Source organism: Heterocephalus glaber, unplaced genomic scaffold (genome assembly GCF_053883595.1).
Source record: "Heterocephalus glaber isolate CG9 unplaced genomic scaffold, H.glaber_assembly_v1.0 deba00000122, whole genome shotgun sequence".
Taxonomy (NCBI): Eukaryota; Metazoa; Chordata; class Mammalia; order Rodentia; family Bathyergidae; genus Heterocephalus; species Heterocephalus glaber.
Genome location: NW_028258138.1, coordinates 13,973,730 through 13,992,544, shown reverse-complemented (window position 1 = coordinate 13,992,544; position 18,815 = coordinate 13,973,730). Strand labels below are relative to the sequence as shown.

General features: G+C 37.6%; 1 protein-coding gene across 5 annotated transcripts in view; it reads right to left on the bottom strand.

The window, feature by feature from the left end:
* The window catches only part of Grik1 (glutamate ionotropic receptor kainate type subunit 1), a 394,986-nt gene that overhangs the window by 127,661 nt on the left and 248,510 nt on the right, over positions 1–18,815 (bottom strand). For all 5 annotated transcript variants that reach the window (XM_004842256.4, XM_087213299.1, XM_021256142.2 and 2 more), the window contains exon 4: positions 450–631. In XM_004842256.4, coding sequence (XP_004842313.2) covers positions 450–631 — 182 coding nt within the window. The remainder of the gene's footprint in view (positions 1–449; positions 632–18,815) is intronic.

The window sequence follows — 18,815 nt, the reverse complement described above, 5'->3', positions numbered from 1 at the left end:
AAAAGAAAACCATCTTTCCTGGGACTCTCATTTTTTTACCCCTTTTTATTGTATTTGGAATCCTGCCTGTTTGAGAAAAGAGCTTTTGCCAAGAGGAATGTATTTAGGACAAGTCAGGCACTGTGTAAATGATACCTGGTTCCTTCTTTTCAAGAAACATGAAGAAAAGAGATATTTAAATCACCTTGAAATGCTACTCTTCTCATCTGTTGGCAGGCCCCATAGACCCCACAATATATAAAGAAGAACACATGTACAACTGAACACCTACCTAAACTAACCTAAGCCCTGTAGTTCATTAAAAGGGTTCTGCAATTTTCAATTTTTAGCTTAAACTTGACTGCTACAATTTTATCATGCTTCACTAAAAAAAAAAAAAAGGTTAAATTTTTGAGAAAAAAACCCACAACATTTTCCCCATACTTCCATCCCCTCCCTGGCCCTCTTACCTGTTTAAGGATTTCAGCTGCTGTTTCATGCGAGCAATCAAATATCACATAGAACTCCTTGCCCTTCTTCATCTCCTTGAGTAAGGGCTTGGCATCTTTATTCCCAGAGGGCAGCTGGCGGATTTTGATTTTAATGTTATATCTGGAGGGAGCTTTGATGAGCTCTTGCAGACGAATTAGACCTAGAAAATGACATCCAATCATGGAACAGAGACCGATCTGTATTGTTTAGTGCCATTTACAGGCAAACACGTATCATTCCCAAAATGTATCAAGCAACCACCCTCCCAAAGGTCGCGCTATTGACTTCCCATTTGTCATTCCTCTTCCTGAGGTAGATTATACTGATATCTTCCCTTTGCAGATATGTACGGCTTGGAAGCATGAAGTTCCCAGGTGTATTTTGAATTTATTTAAAACGCAATCGTCCTCTCCAGTTTTCAAACTTTACAACTGTTAAAGTTTGGTAAACAAAAATTTACTTGATGTTTATAAAGATGCTCTCTTAAAAAGCCAAAAGAATACAAGAATTTCTTGGGATTGTTAGCTTTTGTAAGCTTGTCATGCAGTATTTATACCTAACATTCTGTTTCGCAGCTAATTGGTTGGGCTGCTTTATTATAACTTAACTATTTGAAAATGACTCATTATATTTCTTGCTAGTGTCTTTAAAAGTTGAATTGAAAAATCCTTATTTGATTAAAAATACTATGTATGAGGGCTAGGATTTAGCTCAGTGGCACTGTGCCTGCCTCACAAGCACAAAGTCCTGAGTTCCATCCCTGACACCAAAAAAAAAAAAAAATACTATGAATTTTTAGAGATTATAATAATAAAAGCAGAAAAAACTTCTTTAAAAATTGACCATTGATACTTGCAAAGTGTGCACAGCTGACTAACTCAGCAGGGAATTCTTCCTTCACCACAGCTAAGGATCTATTGAGAAGCACCACTCTCTAATAGCAGCACTTTGCTTTAGGAGGGTAAGGCAAACAGCCATACAAAGCCTCCATCTGATTTCCACTTGTGTTAACTGGTGTTTGCTGCTCTGTATGATGTTGTGTCTCACTCAAGGGCTCCCTTCTCATTGGAAAATTGACTTTTTAAAGTATGCAGTGTGGTGCCTTCAGAATTTTTCAACTTCAAAAAATCAATAAGGTATAGTAAGCATTGGGGTATTGGGATGAACATGGTGGTCTGCAGGTGCAAGATACCACATGGACTCCAGCTACTTCTGGGCTTGATACCTTCTTTCCTTCCTTCTCTCCCTCTCCCTCTCTCTCTCTCTCTCTCTCGTTTTATTTAGCTATTTTCCTCCAGAACTCACATTTATTGCAGTTTAAATTAAAAAGGTTTCTCTAATTGCCACAGGTAGGTTTGAGTCTGGAGTATCTTATGGTAAATTTGTGATACTGCTTTTCAGAGTCAAATGGACAGGGGCAAGGGAGGTGGGAGAGATTGTTGTAGAACTGTGTCATGTTTTGGTATACATCATCCTTTTTATTTTTGAGGACAAATTGAAATTGTTAGAATCATAGCCTTCCTGGACTCTTGCTCCTTTTCAAATTACTCATGTGGTAGAAGACTCTAAGGTTCCAAAAATAAGGCATTTGTGTTCTTACTTCCAGATTTCCTTATCCAGAAACCCTGGTGAGTACTAAAAACAAGAACCACAGAGATTTGTACACTTGTTACTTGTATTTGTTGATCTTAATAATTTTATGAAGCGAGTGTTATTATCTTTATTATTTCAAGTGCAGAAATGCCCCAGAACAATTAAGTAACTTACTCAGGGTTGCAAAGACAGTGGAGAGGAGCCATGGATTGAAATCATAATTTGTGACTATAATGCCCTATCTTCCCACTGCACTATTCTGCCTTATGAATACAAGCTACTGCTTCTGAAGGGAAAGATACAGTTTAGGATTGTTTGATGAGATGGAGAAAATATGGAATCAAGGACGGATTTTCCTTTCTCCTTTTCCTCAGGCTTCCTACTTCAAAATCACATACATTTTTTCTTTTTTAAGTTGAACATGACCACAAATGAGATCTCAATGTGGCCTTTATATAAAATGGGAAAAAAATATTTTAAAAGTGCATTTCATATGCTGCATTGAACTGCTCTTTTTTTCTTTGCTGAATAGAATGTCAGATTTGAAGCCCATCTTCCTGTCTGGATGCCTTGAATACTCTCATGGCCTTTAAAGTTTACATGCAATTTCTCACTATATTCATTCATTTTTAGTAAAAATATTTCCTGTACGTTCACTAGATCCCAAGCTCTGTGCAGAGCTTTATAAATTAAACACATCCCTGTTTTTTTGTCCTTGTATCCCATGGGAGGTTTTCATACCATAACTCTCAGGAGGTGGGTGGGGCATCAATTACCACTTCATGGAATAGATTATGAGGTGAGCCTGCTGCAGGGTGGAGTAGCTTGCTCAAGGTCATCTAGTAAATAATGACAGATTCAGTGCTTAAAGTCAAGTCTACTTCCTGTTACTGAAGTAGAGCTTTTTCCACTAACTCAATAGCCCTGCCTGACTTTTGGATTTCAGAGTAAATAATGGAATGACTGACTTAGTCTATAAATAAGTTACTACATACACAAATAGAGAAAGAAATTTTGGACCCACGTAAAGAATGGAACCTTTATTAAACACATGAGGCCATTCACATGCATGCTATCCCCCTCCACAATAAAAGTAATCATACACTCTCACAATAGTTTCATAAATGAAAATACATTTTGCTACCAAGAGAGAAAAAATGAGCAATTCGGTACGAAAGACCAGTTTCTAATTGGAATAAATTTATCTTCAGGAAAAAACTTGCCACTATGCCCCTACTTTTCCCATTTGCAAGTATACAGGTAAATTGGTTTAGGAAAGAGAAGGATCAGCAGATTTGAAGATTACAAATTTGATTTTTTTCTCACTCTTGAGGGGAGTACTTCCTTGTAAAAGCAGTTCTTACAGCTTTGCTTTCAATCAGTTAAAAAATATTTTATATATTACTCTAGCCTGTTGTCCTCCACATTCTATTGTCCTAATTATACTGTTTTCTGATTTGTGTATATGTCTTGAGACAGTAACTTTTTGAATAAAAATAAACCTAAAAAACAAAAGAAAATTACAGACGCAGGTTGTGAGAAGAACAATGAGCATGAAGCCATGATTTTACATTTCTTTTCCTGAAGCAATTGTTTGCTTAAGAAAAGCCATTCTGGCTTCATTAACAAATGATGTAGAGTTTACAATTCAAAAAGCTGTTTTAGTTCACCAGAGACAAAATTTAGTGAGAGCTTTCCCTTTCTGCGTTTGCATCTTGCAGCAAACCATGGATTCATTTACATTTCATTGTAATGAATAGGTAAAAACATTTTTTGTTAAACAAATAATTATTTCTGGGAAAGGAAATTAATTCAGGTGCAGCACTGACTTTTGCTGCTTCTGCTGCTGGGTTCCAGCTCTAGCCCTGAGGAAGTGACCTGACCTAGCCCTGCTGGGACTCCAATTGCAGAGAATGTTAAGAGTGCATGCCAAGCTGGTAATGTCATGCTCTCTGCCCAATGGAAGGGAGGGGCTTTAAAAATGAAATGCAGAGACATCCAAGTGAGTTACATTATACAATAAAACTGATCTCATCCTGACTTTTCAAAAATGTCAATGTGAATGACAAAGGAAGGCTGAACTGTTCAGGACCAAAAGAGACTAAAAAGATTTGACAATCAAATGTAGTGAGTGATCCAGGAACAAGTAGTGAAAATGGAATTATATAGCGTTTATAATTCCATGTATTTTTAGATAGCATTAGTGTATCATTTTTATTGTTTATTTTTTCTGGTACTGGGAATCGAACTTGGGACCTTGCGCTTTCGAGGCAGGTAGTAGAAACACTGAGCTAAATCCCCGGCCCATGTATCATTTTAAAATATCCCACATTTGATAATTATATTGTGCTTATACCGAGGAAGGCCTTTTTTCCTAGGAAATACACACTAATGTATTTGTGGGTTAAAAGAGTCACAGCGTCGGGCCCAGGATTTAGCTCAGTGGCATCATGCCTGCCTTGGAAGTCCAAGGTCCTGAGTTCGATCCCGGTACCCCCCCCCCCCCCCGAATAAGGAAGAACAGTCACAATGTGTACAACTTACTTTCAAATGGCTAAACAATGCTACTACTTACTATTATTGTTATTGCTGTTGCAGTTGTTTTTATCATGAGAAAATGATGGGGCATTACAACAAATGTGCTCAAATAATAAAAATTGCTGAATCTAGATGACAGTAGAGAGGAGTTTATTGTATACTTAAATTTTCTCTAAGTTCAAATATTTCTAAATAGAAAGATAAACCATGCAGATATAAAATAATATCATAATAGCTTCCTCCCCACCTCTATCCCTAGAAATGCAATTAGAAAAGCACTTTCAGTTTGAAAATGCTTTAGAGAACAGCCTGTTTATTTTACCTAAGTTTGAACAAGGCTCTGCATAAAGAGGTAACTTTCAAAAATGTCCAAAAGGCCAATTCTATACACTTGCTTTGACCATATATATTCTCTGTGTGCTCAGATATGACACAGAAAAATGCTGATTTGCATGCATATTGGATGACTGAAGTGACCAGTGGAGCATTATGGAAGACAAAAAGATCCTGCTCTTTCCAGCTGATGTTTAGAGTTTCCCCTGCCTTCTCCTTCAGTGATAACAAACCTTGCAATTTACACAGCCCCTTTTTTATGAAGTATGCTACATGCCTTATTAATAGCTCAATAAACCTAGACTATACCTCTAAAATGGATAAATGTCAGTGCTGTTTTATAGTGAGGAAAGTGAGGCACAGGGAGGTTAATTGTTTGGATTGGCCCTGAAAATGAGCCACAGATGCCTGGAATTGGAAGAGACCTTGAAGGTCAAACCCCTACTGGATGTAGCAATCCCCTCCACACAGCTGCTGCTGCACACCTCTCCGTGTTAGAAATTCTCTACTTTACATTGCAGTCCAAACCGTTTCTGAACAGCTTTAGTTATATTTAGTGAGTCTCAGTTCAAAAGAGAAGCACCTAGGTTTTCTTGAGCCTTAATTTAATTCCCTGTTCATTAAACCACGAGTGGGCTTGATGCTGAAAAAATGAAGGTAATAAACCACTGAGACCCAAAGATCAGATCACACATTTTAAATGTTAATATCTTCTGCATTTGAATTTAGAAACGCGCAAAATGGCATTTCACAAACTTGTTGATATATTAATATGCCCAAATCTAATAGGATTCTTAAGGGAATCTATGCATAAAGTGTGAATCCTCTAAAGGGAGGAAAAATCAGAACTGAGAAATGGAAATGGAAATGGAAATGGGGAGTGAATTACCTGGGGGAAAGTAGCATTCTTAAGTGGAGTTCTTCATACATATGAGTTTTCAAAAGTACAACAAAAAAGCCTAGTTGGAAACATCCCTAAAGAGAAAATGTGTCCCCTGATTGCAAAGGACCTCATAGAAGAGCGTGGCCAAAATACTTGAGATTTATTGTGTTGCAGTTAGCTCCACCGATATACTTTGGTACTAATTTCTAGATAGTATCAGTGGTAACTAAAAATAATATACCTGGTGCACAGTATCTAAAGATGAGTCTCCTGAGCAGAATTCTGAAAAATTAACTAGGATTCTGGTCAGAGAACTGGGGTAGGGATATAAAAGCCTGGAAAGAGTGAAGTGAGAGAAAAAGGAATGACCATTTTCTGCCTTGTTAGTTCAAAGTAGCAAGAATTTCCCATCTCTCAGCTATGTCAGGTGGCACTGTACGAAGTCATGGAGCAGAGGGGTTTTGGCTAGCACCAAGTGATTGTAACAACTCAGGCGGGTACACTGTGATTGCTGAAAGTGAAAGGTTCACTTGCTCTTTTATTCAGCACTGATTATGTGCAGAGTTTCCTTCACTTTGGTTGAATTACCCATGATAAAATGTTACTTTCAGTTGATTTCAAATTTTAGGCTTCTGTCAAAAGTCTTGGTTCAATATTTTCTATATTTTTACCTTTGGAGAAATGGAAGGAAATATATTAGATATAAAATTCTAAGTTACTATTTAAATATAGCCATAAAAGTAGCTATTGCATTTATTCACAGGATGGTTGAGCACATTTAATGAGTTAATTATCTCAAAGAACAGTGCATGACACATAGTCAGCACTCAAGAATTTAGTTATTCTTGTTTCTGTGCTTGTCATTCTCTCACGATTGCTTCCAGGATTTATTTCTTTCAATGACTGACATTTTTATGTATGTTAATCTCATTTCAAATTAATCCTCACTGCAAAGCTCTGAGACTATGTTTGTTATAATGAATAATCACTCTTTATTGTAGACCATATTTTAAAAATCTGATATGACTGTAATGTATTGAGAAAAATTTTCTCAGAAAGTCATTGGTAAAAGGAGAAAAACAATCCCTTCAAGGGCAATGTGTCTCTTTAGTCCAGGACTTGAGGCATCTGTCTAGGACTCATTTCATTGCTTGACCTACACAATACTATTTTATATGCTGAGGGCTCTGAAATTTATATCACTTTCCTGAACTCGAGACTCATACACGAACTGCCTAGTCATAACTCCATTTAGATGGCTACAGATATCTGAACCTCAAATTTAGCATATTTATAACTCAATTCCTGATATCATACTTATTCTCCCCAAGCTAGTGCCACCTAAAACCTCCATCTCTCATCTTAAGAGACGACAGCTCTTTCCTTTGGCCCAGGCCAGAAAGAGTAGAGTCCTCTTTGGCAACTCTTTTTCTCATCCTAAACTCCCTCAGGATATTGTATTTATTATTAAGGATTTAATTTTCATTTTTTAGTTCACAGGTATGAATTCCAAATAACTTGCCTCATTGCCACCACCACATTAATATTTTATAAGAATAGATTGTAACCTCCCTGTTCTTCTGCACCATTTAAAAATAAACTTAACATATGGCACTTGCCTCATGACAGAGGAATGCAATGTGCAAATTGAAATACACAGCAAAACTTTGCTTTTCCAGAGGAAAGGGAGAGAATATGCTTCCTACTTTCTTACTAAACAGGTTAATCTGAGGCAAGTTTGGGCAACCTGAGATAACAGGTTTCTCAATTCAAAATCTGCATCAAATGGACCCAAAGCTCGTGATGGGTGCTCAATATGACGTGATCAAAGAGTGGTCAAAATAAAGGTAAATGCATGCAAGTTGAGAACAGCTATGATGTTATTTATATAGTTTTCTCAAAAACCTTGCAATGCTTGAGTGGTCAATCAAAAGCTGCAGTTTCACCACACAAATGGGGCCAAAGGAAAGAGGACCATGGCCCATAGTGAAAGTTTGCAAACAGGGAACAGATTCAAATATCCTCAGGGTGTAAAGCTAGCTTTGCTTTCAAAGTATTTCCAGCACTGGTTATCTGTGGCTATCAATCACCTCAGTCTCTTGTTTCTTTTCTGAAAAGTCACCTGTGAGGTTGCCATATTTTCACCTTGACCTCCAGAGTGACTTAGTAGTGCCACAACTGGAGGAATCCATCAATAGTGTGAATCTGATCCTGCTCAAAGCTTTCTCCAATTTTTTTTTTCCCATTTCAAACACAGCAAAAGATTATCCAGTGATGGACAGAAATCTCCAGTCTACAAATTCCTCTCTTCTGACTTTCCTTTTCACCATCTTCTCTTCTTCCTCCACACCAACCACATTAGCCTCCTTCCTGTCTCCCTCCTATGTCAGGCAGGCTCTCATGTTAAATTTTATCTGATGTCCTTGCCCAGAACTTTCTCCCAGGCACCACATGGTTTCCTTTCTTAGCTCCTTCAAGTCTTTGCTCAGATCTCACCTTTGAAATCTGACACGACACTGACTTCTGCAAACTGCACTCTTGGCTTCCAGATATCTCTTATCATGTTTCACCTTTTCCTTCTTCCACAAAGCTTATCATGTTTGAAAGATATGATTCAATTTATATGGGTGAATATGTTGGTTTTTTTCTTTAGGCTTTAACATAACCTCAGTTTCTTCAGGTTAGGATTTTCTGTCTACTCTGTTCACCAAGGCCCTAGAACAATGACGAATACATGGTAGATGTTCAATAAATATTTCTTATTAACTAATTTTATTGGTACATTTTAGGTATACAATATAATGACATCCATCATTGGAAATTTGCACCTTTACATAATTCATCTTGGTTCTTCTTTTTTTCCCCTTCCCCTGCCCTCCCTTCAATCCCTCCACCCACCCTATCTACAAAGACTTTGCTTCTATTTTTCTTTTTCTCATATTAATTCCATTCCCTTCTTTCCTTTCCTCTACCCCTCCCACTTCTCCTTCCCCTTTGCCCCTTTTCTTCCTATTTCACATTATCTATTATACCTTTTCGTCCTTATTTACACTTTTAGTTTCTCACACTAGAGAAACTATTCGGTCTTTACACATGTGAGTCCTGTTTATTTCACTTAAGAGTATTGCCTCAATATGCATCCATTTAGTTATAAATGTCTCTAATTCCTCATTTTTTATGGCTGAGTAGTACTCCATTTTATTAAAAAACCACATTTTCTTTATCCAGTCTCCAGTTGATAGGCATTTGGGCTGTTTCTAAGTTTTAGCTATTACAAACTGTGCTGGTATGAACATGGGTACTCACATATCAATGTGGTATGATTCTTTTAATTCTTTGGGGGAAGATCCCCAGCAGGGTAATAGCGGGGTCAAATGGGACTTCCAGTTCTAGTTCTTTGAGGTATCTCCATACTGATTTCCACAGTGGTTGAACCAGTTTACACTCCCACCAGCAGTGGAGCAGTGTTCCTCTTTCCCCACAGCCCCACCAGCATTTGTTATTGGTTGATTTCATGATAGCAGCCATTCTTTCTGAGGTGAGGTGGAATCTCAGCATTGTTTTCATTTGCATCTCTCTAATGACCAATGATGTTGAACATTTTTTTCATATGTTTCTCTGCTATTTCTACTTCTTTGAGAAATGTCTGTTCATTTCAGATGCCCATTTTTGGACTGGGTCTTTAAATTTGGGAGGTCTGATTTTTTTAAGTACTTTATAGATTCTAGATAGTAGACCTTTGTTTGAGGAACAGCAGGTGAAAGTTTTTTTCCCACATTGTGGGTTGTCTCTTCACACTGTTGGTGGTTTCTCTTGCTGTGCAGAAGCTTTTTAATAAGAAGAGATCCCACTTGTTGATTGTTTGTGCTAGTTCAGTCAACTGAGGTTTTGTTCATAAAATCTTTCCTACACCAATGTCTTCAAGAGTTCTACCTAATCTCTGTTCCAGCCAGTTCAGCATTTCTGTTTTAATATTTAGATCTTTAATCCATTTTGATTTTAGTTTAGAGCATGGTGAGAGACATAGGTCTAGTTTTATTCTTTGGCAAGTTGAAATCCAGTTTTTCCAGCACCATTTATTAAAGAGGCTAATCTGTTACACTGGTCCTCAGGTCTGTTTCTTTGCCAGCACCATGCTGTTTTTATTACAGTAGCTTTGTAGTATAGTTTCAAGTTGGAGATTGTGATGCCCCCTGTCATATCCCTGCTGCCTAGAAATGCTTTTGCTATTCTAGATTTCTTCTTGTTCTAAATGATTTTTTGCATAGTTTTCTCAAGTTCTCTGAAGCATGCTGCTGGGATTTCAATTGGGATTGCATTGAATCTATATAGCAGTTTTGGAAGTATGGTCATTTTCACTATGTTGATTCTTCCTACCCAGGAGCAAGGGATGTCTTTGCATTTTCTGATATCACCTTCAATCTCTCTTTTCAGAGTGCTATAGTTTTCAGAAAATAGGTTTTGATTTCTTTCATTAGGTTGATTCCTAGGTATTTCAGTTTTTTGGATGCTATTGTGAAAGGAATTATTTGCCCTATTTCTGTTTCAGTGAGTCTCTTGTTCATGCAGAGGAAAGCTATTGATTTTTGTATGTTGACCTTGTATCCAGCTACTTTACTGAATTTGGTTATTAGGTCTAGAAGACTTTTGGTGGAGTTCCTGGGGTCTTCTATATAGAGTATCATGTCATCTGTAAATAATGACAATTTGACTTCTTAATTTCCTTTATTCTTTTTATTACTTTCTCTTGTCTAATTGCTGTGGCTAATGTTTACAAAACTATATTGAACAGGAGTAGTGATTGTGCACATCCTTGTTTTATTCATGATTTTAGTGTGAAGTATTTGAATTTTTGACCATTTAGTATGATATTGGCTGTTGGTCTTTCATAGATTGGTTTTATCAGATTGAGGTAGAGTTCTTCTACTCCAACTTTTTATGTAGGGTTTTTATCATAAATGCATGTTGGATTTTGTCAAATGCTTTCTCTGCATCTATTGAGATGATCATATGGTTTTTGTCCTTGGTTTTTGTCTATTGATATAGTGTATTACATTTATTGATTTGGGTATATCGAACCATCCCTGCATCCCTGGGATGAATCCCACTTAGTCAGGGTGTATGATCTTCTGCGTTCTATTTTCCAGTATCTTATTAAGGATTTTTGCATCTATGTTCATTAGTGAGTTTGGCCTATAGTTCTCTTTTTCAGTTGGGTCTTTCTCTGCTTTGGGGATCAAGGTGATGCTTGCCTCTACGAATGAACTCTGGAGTATTGGTTCCCTTTCAATTTCATTGATGAGTTTAAACAGTAGTGGCAGTAGTTCTTCTCTAAATGTCTTGTAGAATTCAGCAGTGAAGCCATCAAGACCCAGGCTTTTCTTAGTTGGTAAGTTTTTAATTAGGTTTTCAATTGCATTGATTGATATTGGGTTGTTTACATTTCTAGGTCATCTTCATTCAACTTTGGTAATTCACATATATTTAGGAGTCTGTCCGTTTCTTCTGTATTTTCAATCTTATTGGCACATAGGTTCTCAAAGTAAGTACTGATGATCCTCTGGATTTCTGCTGTTGCATCTCTTGTAATTTCACCCTTTTCATTTCTAATTGCATGGACTTGGGCTTTTTCTTTCCTTTTTCCGATAAGGTTAGCTAAGGGTTTGTCAATTTTGTTTATTCTTTCAAAGAACTAACTCTTTGCTTCATTGATTTTTATACAAGAGATAACTTCATTTCCTTTGCACTTACTTAAACATGTTCTATGAGCAAGTATGTGATCTATTTGGGAGAATGACCTGTGTGCAGGTGAAAAGAATGTGTATTCTGACTTTGTGGGCTGGAACACTCTGTAAACATCTGTTGAAATCATTTGTTCAAGTGTTTGATTGAGTTCTAGTATTTCATTGCTTATTTTTTATCTAGTTGATCTATTTGTGACAATGGGGTATTAGGCTTCCCCACTACTATTGTATTAGTGTGTAATTTGATTTGTCACATCTGTTATTATTTGTTTTATATAGTTGGGTGCACTAGTGTTTGGTGCATATATATTAATGATTGTCATTACCTCCTCTTGTATTGTTCCCTTTACAAGGATGTAGTGTCCTTCTTTGTCTCTCTTAGTGTTTGTCTGAAATCCACTTGATCTGCAAAGAGGATAGCTACTCCTGCTCTTTGGGGGGTTTTTGTTGCATGGAGTATTGTTTTCCACCCTTTAACTTTCAGTCTATGAATTTCTTTTTGAATTAGGTGTGTTTCCTGTATGCGGCATATTGTTGGATCTTGCTTCTTGACCCATTCTGCCAGTCTATTTCTTTTGATTGGTGAATTGAGACCATTAACATTGATGGTTATAACTGATATGTATTGACTTATCCTTGTCATGACTTTTTCTTTTTGTTGGATTCTCCTTCGCGTTTAATTTCTTGTCATGCCTAATGAATTCATTCTGCTAAGCTTCCTGGGGTTGTGATCCTCATTGTCTTTTCCTAGGATGTGTTTAAAATTTTTTTGAGTGCTGGTTTGGTATTCATGAAGTTCCTAAGGTGTTCTTTGTCATGACAGTATCTTATTTCTCCATCAATTCTGAAAGATAGTTTTGCAGGGCACATCAATCTGGGTTGGAGGCTGTTTTCCTTTTGGGTTTGAAATATGTCACTCCATGCTCTTCTTGCCTTGTGGGTTTGTGTTAAGAAGTCTGCTGTGATTCTGATGGGCTTTTCTTTGTATGTGATTTGTTTCTTTTCTCTCACTGCTTGTAGCATTTTATTCTTCTCCTTGGTTTCTAGAATCTTAACTATTATATGCCTATGTGTAGATTTTTTTTTTGATCAAAGCTAGTTGGAGTCCTATATGCCTCTCTTATCTATATATCAAGTTCTTTTCCCCTGCTTGGGAAGTTTTCTGCCATTACTTCTGTGAATAGTATTTTTATGTTGTCTGCACGCTTCTGTTTCTTCAGTGACTCTGATCTGTCTTATGTTATTCTTCTTTGCATTGTCTAGTAGCTGCTGGATTGATTTCTCATGATCCCTTACTATTTTAAAGAAATTTTTCTTTTCCTAGTCTCTAATTGTAATCCTATCTTCTATATCTGAAATTCTGTCTTTCCCCTTGCCTCATTCTTCTGAGTAAACTTTCAATGGAGTTTTTAATCTCCTGGAAATCTGTTTTATAGATTCCATTTGTTTCCTATGTTGGGATTCCATCATATTCCTCAGCTCTTCTATTTTTTAAAATTTGTGTCCCTCTAGATTTATTAATCATGTCTTGTACTATGGGCACAATCTCTACTGTTATCTGTGAAATTATTTCAGATTTTATTTTCTCCAGATCCTCTTTTGTTGCCAGTTCAGGGAGTCCAGGTAGTTTAGTATCAGATTGTTCCATCTTGTTCCCCTTTGGGGTTGCCTTAGGTGATCTGGAAGTCTGGTTTTGAGACTTAGTTTCATGTCTTCTCATTTCAACAGATGCATCCTGGTATGCCATTGTTGAGGTGACTTTTTGCTCACCCAGTGGTCTTCAATTCTCAGCAACCCACCAGCAGCCTTTACTCTGTTGCTTACCAGTACACCAATTCCTGGGCTCAGAATGGTGGCCTTCTGGATCTCTGAGCTGACCTGTTGTCTGGGTGGGCTTCTGGCTGGGGCTTGTGCATACCTGGGATGATATCTAGGTGTGCCTCTCATTGGGGCCCCTATGTAGCTATTGTCTGGGAGGGCTCTTGGTAGGGTGCTGTGCACCCCAGTTCCTGCTGTCTGCACAGATTTCTGGCTAGGGTCTCCATGTGCTTATCAATGGTATCAAGGCAAACCTCTGGCTATTGCTTGTGTACCTGTGTAGCTCTTTTCCAGGTGGGTCCTTGGCTGTGGCCGATTGTATGGCAGGCCTGTACCTGAAGCTTGTGTGCTTGTGCAGTTCTTTTCTGGGCAGGCCTTTGGCTTGGGTGGGTGAGCAGGAGCCTCTGGGGTCAGGGCAGAGCCCAGGCTGGGATCCGCCTGTAGCCAAGCCTCTCTGTCCACATAGCTGATCCCCAGGATCTGCATACACTTACTGATGGTATGGCAGGGGCTCTGGCTGAAGCTTGTGAGCCTGTGCAGCTCTTTTCTGGGTGGCTCAATAAATATTTTTGTAATGATAGCTTGTGACAGCAATATTGAATTATTAAAAATATATGCTCTGGGGCATCCAAAGAGTTGGAAATTAATTCAGGTCTCATCCATGGGAACCTCTTGGGTACTGCAGAAATCTATATCAGGACCTTTCTTTGCAGAGACTCCCATAGTCTGGGCTTAGTTTCTCAGGGGCAGGGAGCTAAATCCTTTGGAAAAATTACATTATATCTCCTGAGAGACCTATAGGGTAAAAAGTTCAGCCTTTTGGTAATGCCAAAGCTACTTCTCAATCTTTTTCCCACTGTTGTCAGAGGATTTAGCCAAAACCTCTTCTATTCCATGGCCCTGCAGATATTTGTCAACAGTAGTCACTTTCTTTTAAGTGTTTATTGGTTTTCCTTTATAGCCTAAATATTTTAGTTACTTTAGCTTTACTCATGTATTCTGCATATAAACAGTCTCAATATCCAAGTGTGTGGCAGAATGAGGACTGGAGTAGGTATGAATTTTGGAAGTCAGCCCTATGCACATGCACAACATAGAATAGGAAACATTTCTGTTGGAAACTTTCTTCTTTTGCTTACATATGTTTTGCCTAAATATTTAAAAGGGACTACAATGATAATTCAAGATACTTTATTTATATGTACAAATCTTTCAACATATGGAGGATTTTTAATGATGGAACTTAGCACAATGCTGCCAATAAAGGTTTATTTTGGCTCAGGGCCTTTGCACTTGCTGTTCCTCTGCCAATCTACAATGCTTTCCCCACATCCACATGGTTCCCATATGGTTTGTTCACTATCCTCATTAATGTTTTACTCATATATTATTTTGTAATAGGATTTTTCTGGTATCTTTACTTAAAATTGCAAAGCCCTCTTCATGCCCTAGTCTCCCAAGACTGTCAAATGTTATTTGCTGCTTTATTTTTTTTTTGTAACATTCACTACCATCAAACATGCTAAATATTTACTTAGATATTTTATTCATTAGATAAATAGACTCTGGAATTCATGAAGTCTGAGACATTTGTGTGTGAAGTATAGAACATTGCCTGGTAGTAAATGTCTTTTGAACAAGGATCTCTCTCTCTCTCTCTCTCTCTCTCTCTCTCTCTCTCTCTCTCTTTCTGTCAGCTTGCCTTTAACATCTGAAAGAATCTGCATCAAATCTTACCTCTGATGATGTTTCTAGAAGTTTTACATCCTCCTGTAATTCTTCATTGTAAACAAGAAATAACCCTAAGAAAGCAGTCTTTTAAAAATAAAAATAGAAAAGTAAAATTTTGGGGGAAGCACACTGAAGAGAGAAGCAATTTAGGTATTAGGAAAGGACAAAGGCCAAGGCCAAGGCAAAGGCAAAGACTATGCATGTTTGGTTGTTTTCCTTACTAGCTCAAAAAATATCACCTTACCCAGTTAATTTAAGGGACAAGTGAAATTTTAATGTGGATTCTCTTAGTCACTCAAAAATAAAACCCAGGCAGCAGCGGAAGAGTGTGTGTGTGTGTGTGTGTGTGTGTGTGTGTGTGTGTGTGTGTGTGTTGCCAATGAAATCTGGATCAGCATTTGCTTATTTGGAGCTGGCTGTCCATGCTGGCTGTGTAGGTGGTTGCCTAACCAAGTATAACAGAACACTTTGAAATCCCATCCTGTCTGGAATGCAATGTTCATGCTTTCATTGCTTTTCAAAGAAGCCAAGTTTAAAACGTACTAAGATAAATTTACAGTAAGAAGCAACTTTCAAAGTCATTATTACTCATCAGTACTCTTGGGACTTAGAGCATGGTATCTCAAAGTATGGTACCTTATAGTACTGAGTATTTTGAACTGAATAAGATTGAAATGTGTTAGAAGCAAAGTCTTTCTGACCTTCTTTTTCCCTATTGCCTCTAATCTCTCTTTCTCTCCCAAAGCAATCCTAGAAACTATAACCATTCTCCCCCAAACAAACCATAAATCTTAGAAAAATCAACTTTGTCCTTCTCCCTTGAAGATCCTCTTCCAAGAGGGTCCTGTCTCATACTCAGGAGAGAGGAACACCACACAGAGAGTCCAAGAGTAATTAAATAGGCATTGTTGGATTTTCCCCCTCAGTCTATTACCATTTTACATGGCTTTCCATTCCTCCTCTAACCTAAGCATAGGAATAGACAGTTTTAGGGGCTGGGGATGTATCTCAGATGTAGAATGCTTGTCTAGCATGTGGGATCACTATCCAGCACTACAGAAAAAAATGAAGAGAGAGAGAAAGGGGAGAGGGAAGAAAAGAATGAAAAAGAAAGGTAGAAAGAAGAGAAAGAAAGAAAGGAAAGGAAAAAAGAAAGAAAGAAAGAAAGAAAGAAAGAAAGAAAGAAAGAAAGAAAGAAAGAAAGAAAGAAAGGAAAGAAAGAAAGTTAGTTTTCTGGGTCTTTAGGCCTTTATTTGAAAGGTTTCCATGTCACATAAAACCCATTAACTAAATGTTTTATGCTTTCTATTACTAATTTTCCTTTTGTTATAGGGTTGTCAACTATGGCCTTATGATGGATGAGAAAGAATATCATACCTTCCCACCCCTTCAACACCTGTCTGAAAATTTGTTTGTCAAATTAACCAGGCTGTCACCTGGCAAAACCCAGAAAGATTGAGACAAAAGACTGCTAAGGAAGCCAGGAAGGAAAGTTGAGGAGAAGGGAAAAATGTGGAAACCCAGACGGTAACACTAAAGAGAAGCTGTCAATATAAACTGAACAGGCCTCCCACGGCTTTCATAAACCCTGGTTTTCATAAAATTACAAGTCTTACTTTTTAGCTATTTCTTTTCTTTTTATCTCCATAGTTTACTAGTCCATGTTTGTACTACGTGATGTGTACATGCCTTGTGGGGCACTGGCACACATACACAACACATCTTAGTTCCTTTTTCTTCTCCTTTTCCTCTCTTCTCCCCTCCCTCCATTTCTTGAGCCCCTTCCCCTTTGAGAGAGATCTATCTCCCTACTTTCTGATACCTATCTTTTATTTTGCTCTTTCTGTATTCTTTGGGTTTCTCATATAAGAGAAACTATGTGATATTGAAGCTTGTGTGTCTGATTTCTGGGATAGAACTAGAGTCCTGAGACCAAGTCTATCTAACTCAGCATATATTTTTGTAAATAAAATTCTATTGAAACAGTCTTTGTTCACTAAGTTCTATGTTTTCTATAAGTGACTTTTTGGCTACCTGAGAAGACTGATATAGTTGTGAACAAGACCACATAGCCAGAGACATAGCCTTAGCTATGTACTATTTTGCTCTTTACAAAAAAAGTTCCACACACAAAAAATGGCTGTGGCTAATTTTGCTGAGATTGGGCTTGAGAAAGCAGAAAATGCTGAGTCTCCTCCACACTGCATTTGGTGCTCAGCTTCTCAGGTCTTCTCAGTGTGTGTGAAGGGATGGAAGCCAGGCTTCACCAGGGGTCTAATGAAGCAGAGGGGTCCAATGGGCAGCAGTTTCTCGTTGTCTCCCTGGGTTGCCTCAGAGTGGGAGATTCAGAGGCACATCAGTGACTGCTGGCAAGACCATGCAGGAAAGAGACAGAAGAGATGAGGCGAGACACAACTTTACTCTTCCCAAGAGTTCTCTATGGTCTTTCTACATTTTAACTTCTAGAGGACAGAATTCTGGCTGCTAGTGTTGAGTGAATTGAATTTTGTCCTTAGAGACCTGCTTACAGCTCCCATTGATTTCAACAGGAGTAATGGGCCATTTGGTCCCATGACATCTGTGCTATCTCCAGGCTATTTAGCAAACTCCTGAACAAATCCCAGTAAAGTACTCTTTATTGGGTACTTAATTTTGTCCTGGGGACTGGTGCTGAGCACACCTAAGTCCTTTCTTTCCCTTCAGGTTTACTAAGTTTCCTGCTTTTTATGGCTTGATAATTACTGCTACTGAGAACCCTGAGTTAAGCAGTATTAAACCCACTCAGAGTCATAAGATGTCTGCTTTTATTGATCTCAGTTGATCTGTTTACTCTCTGGGTTCCAATTTAATGGCTAAATTGATTATTCATTTACATTTTTTATGTTGTGGTGGGCAAAAACATTTTAACATGAATCATCTCTAACTTAATGGGTGACACACAAAATCATTTTGGATTTTCAATTTCAACAAGTATTTATTGCACATTTGAGCTCAGGTGAACTTATCAGGGATAGAAAGGTAATTTCAGTTTCTGGTAAAAGATGATAAAAATTATAGTTGTGTTTTTCCACTATGTGAAGTTATTGTCACTTTTGAGTAATCATCCAATGTCAGTGGGTGGTTAGGACATTAACTTTTGTGTCATACCCTTACTAATTATATTTTATCTAAGTACGATTTAAAATCTATAATGCCTACACCTTTGTTTGAACTCTTTCTTAAATCAAATCCATATATCACAATAATTTGCCTTCCTTTTACATGATTTTGCTTTGCTGGAGATGCAGAAATAGTGAGAAATTATACTATGGACAGCTTGGTGTAATGAGAAATAGTATGGTTTTATTAGCTCATGGAATTATTTGACAAAGGTAGACAACTTGTAGATCTAGCAACACTTATGTTTACAATATAATGTTCTACCTGAAGGCTCTTTGAATATGCTCAAGGAGTTCATTTGGTGATGTTTTCTTCCCTCGTAGCAAGCAGGTGAAGCTCTAAAGATACAACTGCCTGTGGCTTATTCCACTCAATGGGATTATTTTGAATCCAATATTTATGAATTACATATCCAATCTCCTACCACCTTCACTCCTTTCAAAAATGAGATGAGGCATAAGAAAATACATAAATGCATATTTTCAGCCATAATAGTCACTTTTATCTGATAGTATAAAATAAAACCAGAGTTTAGTGCCATATAC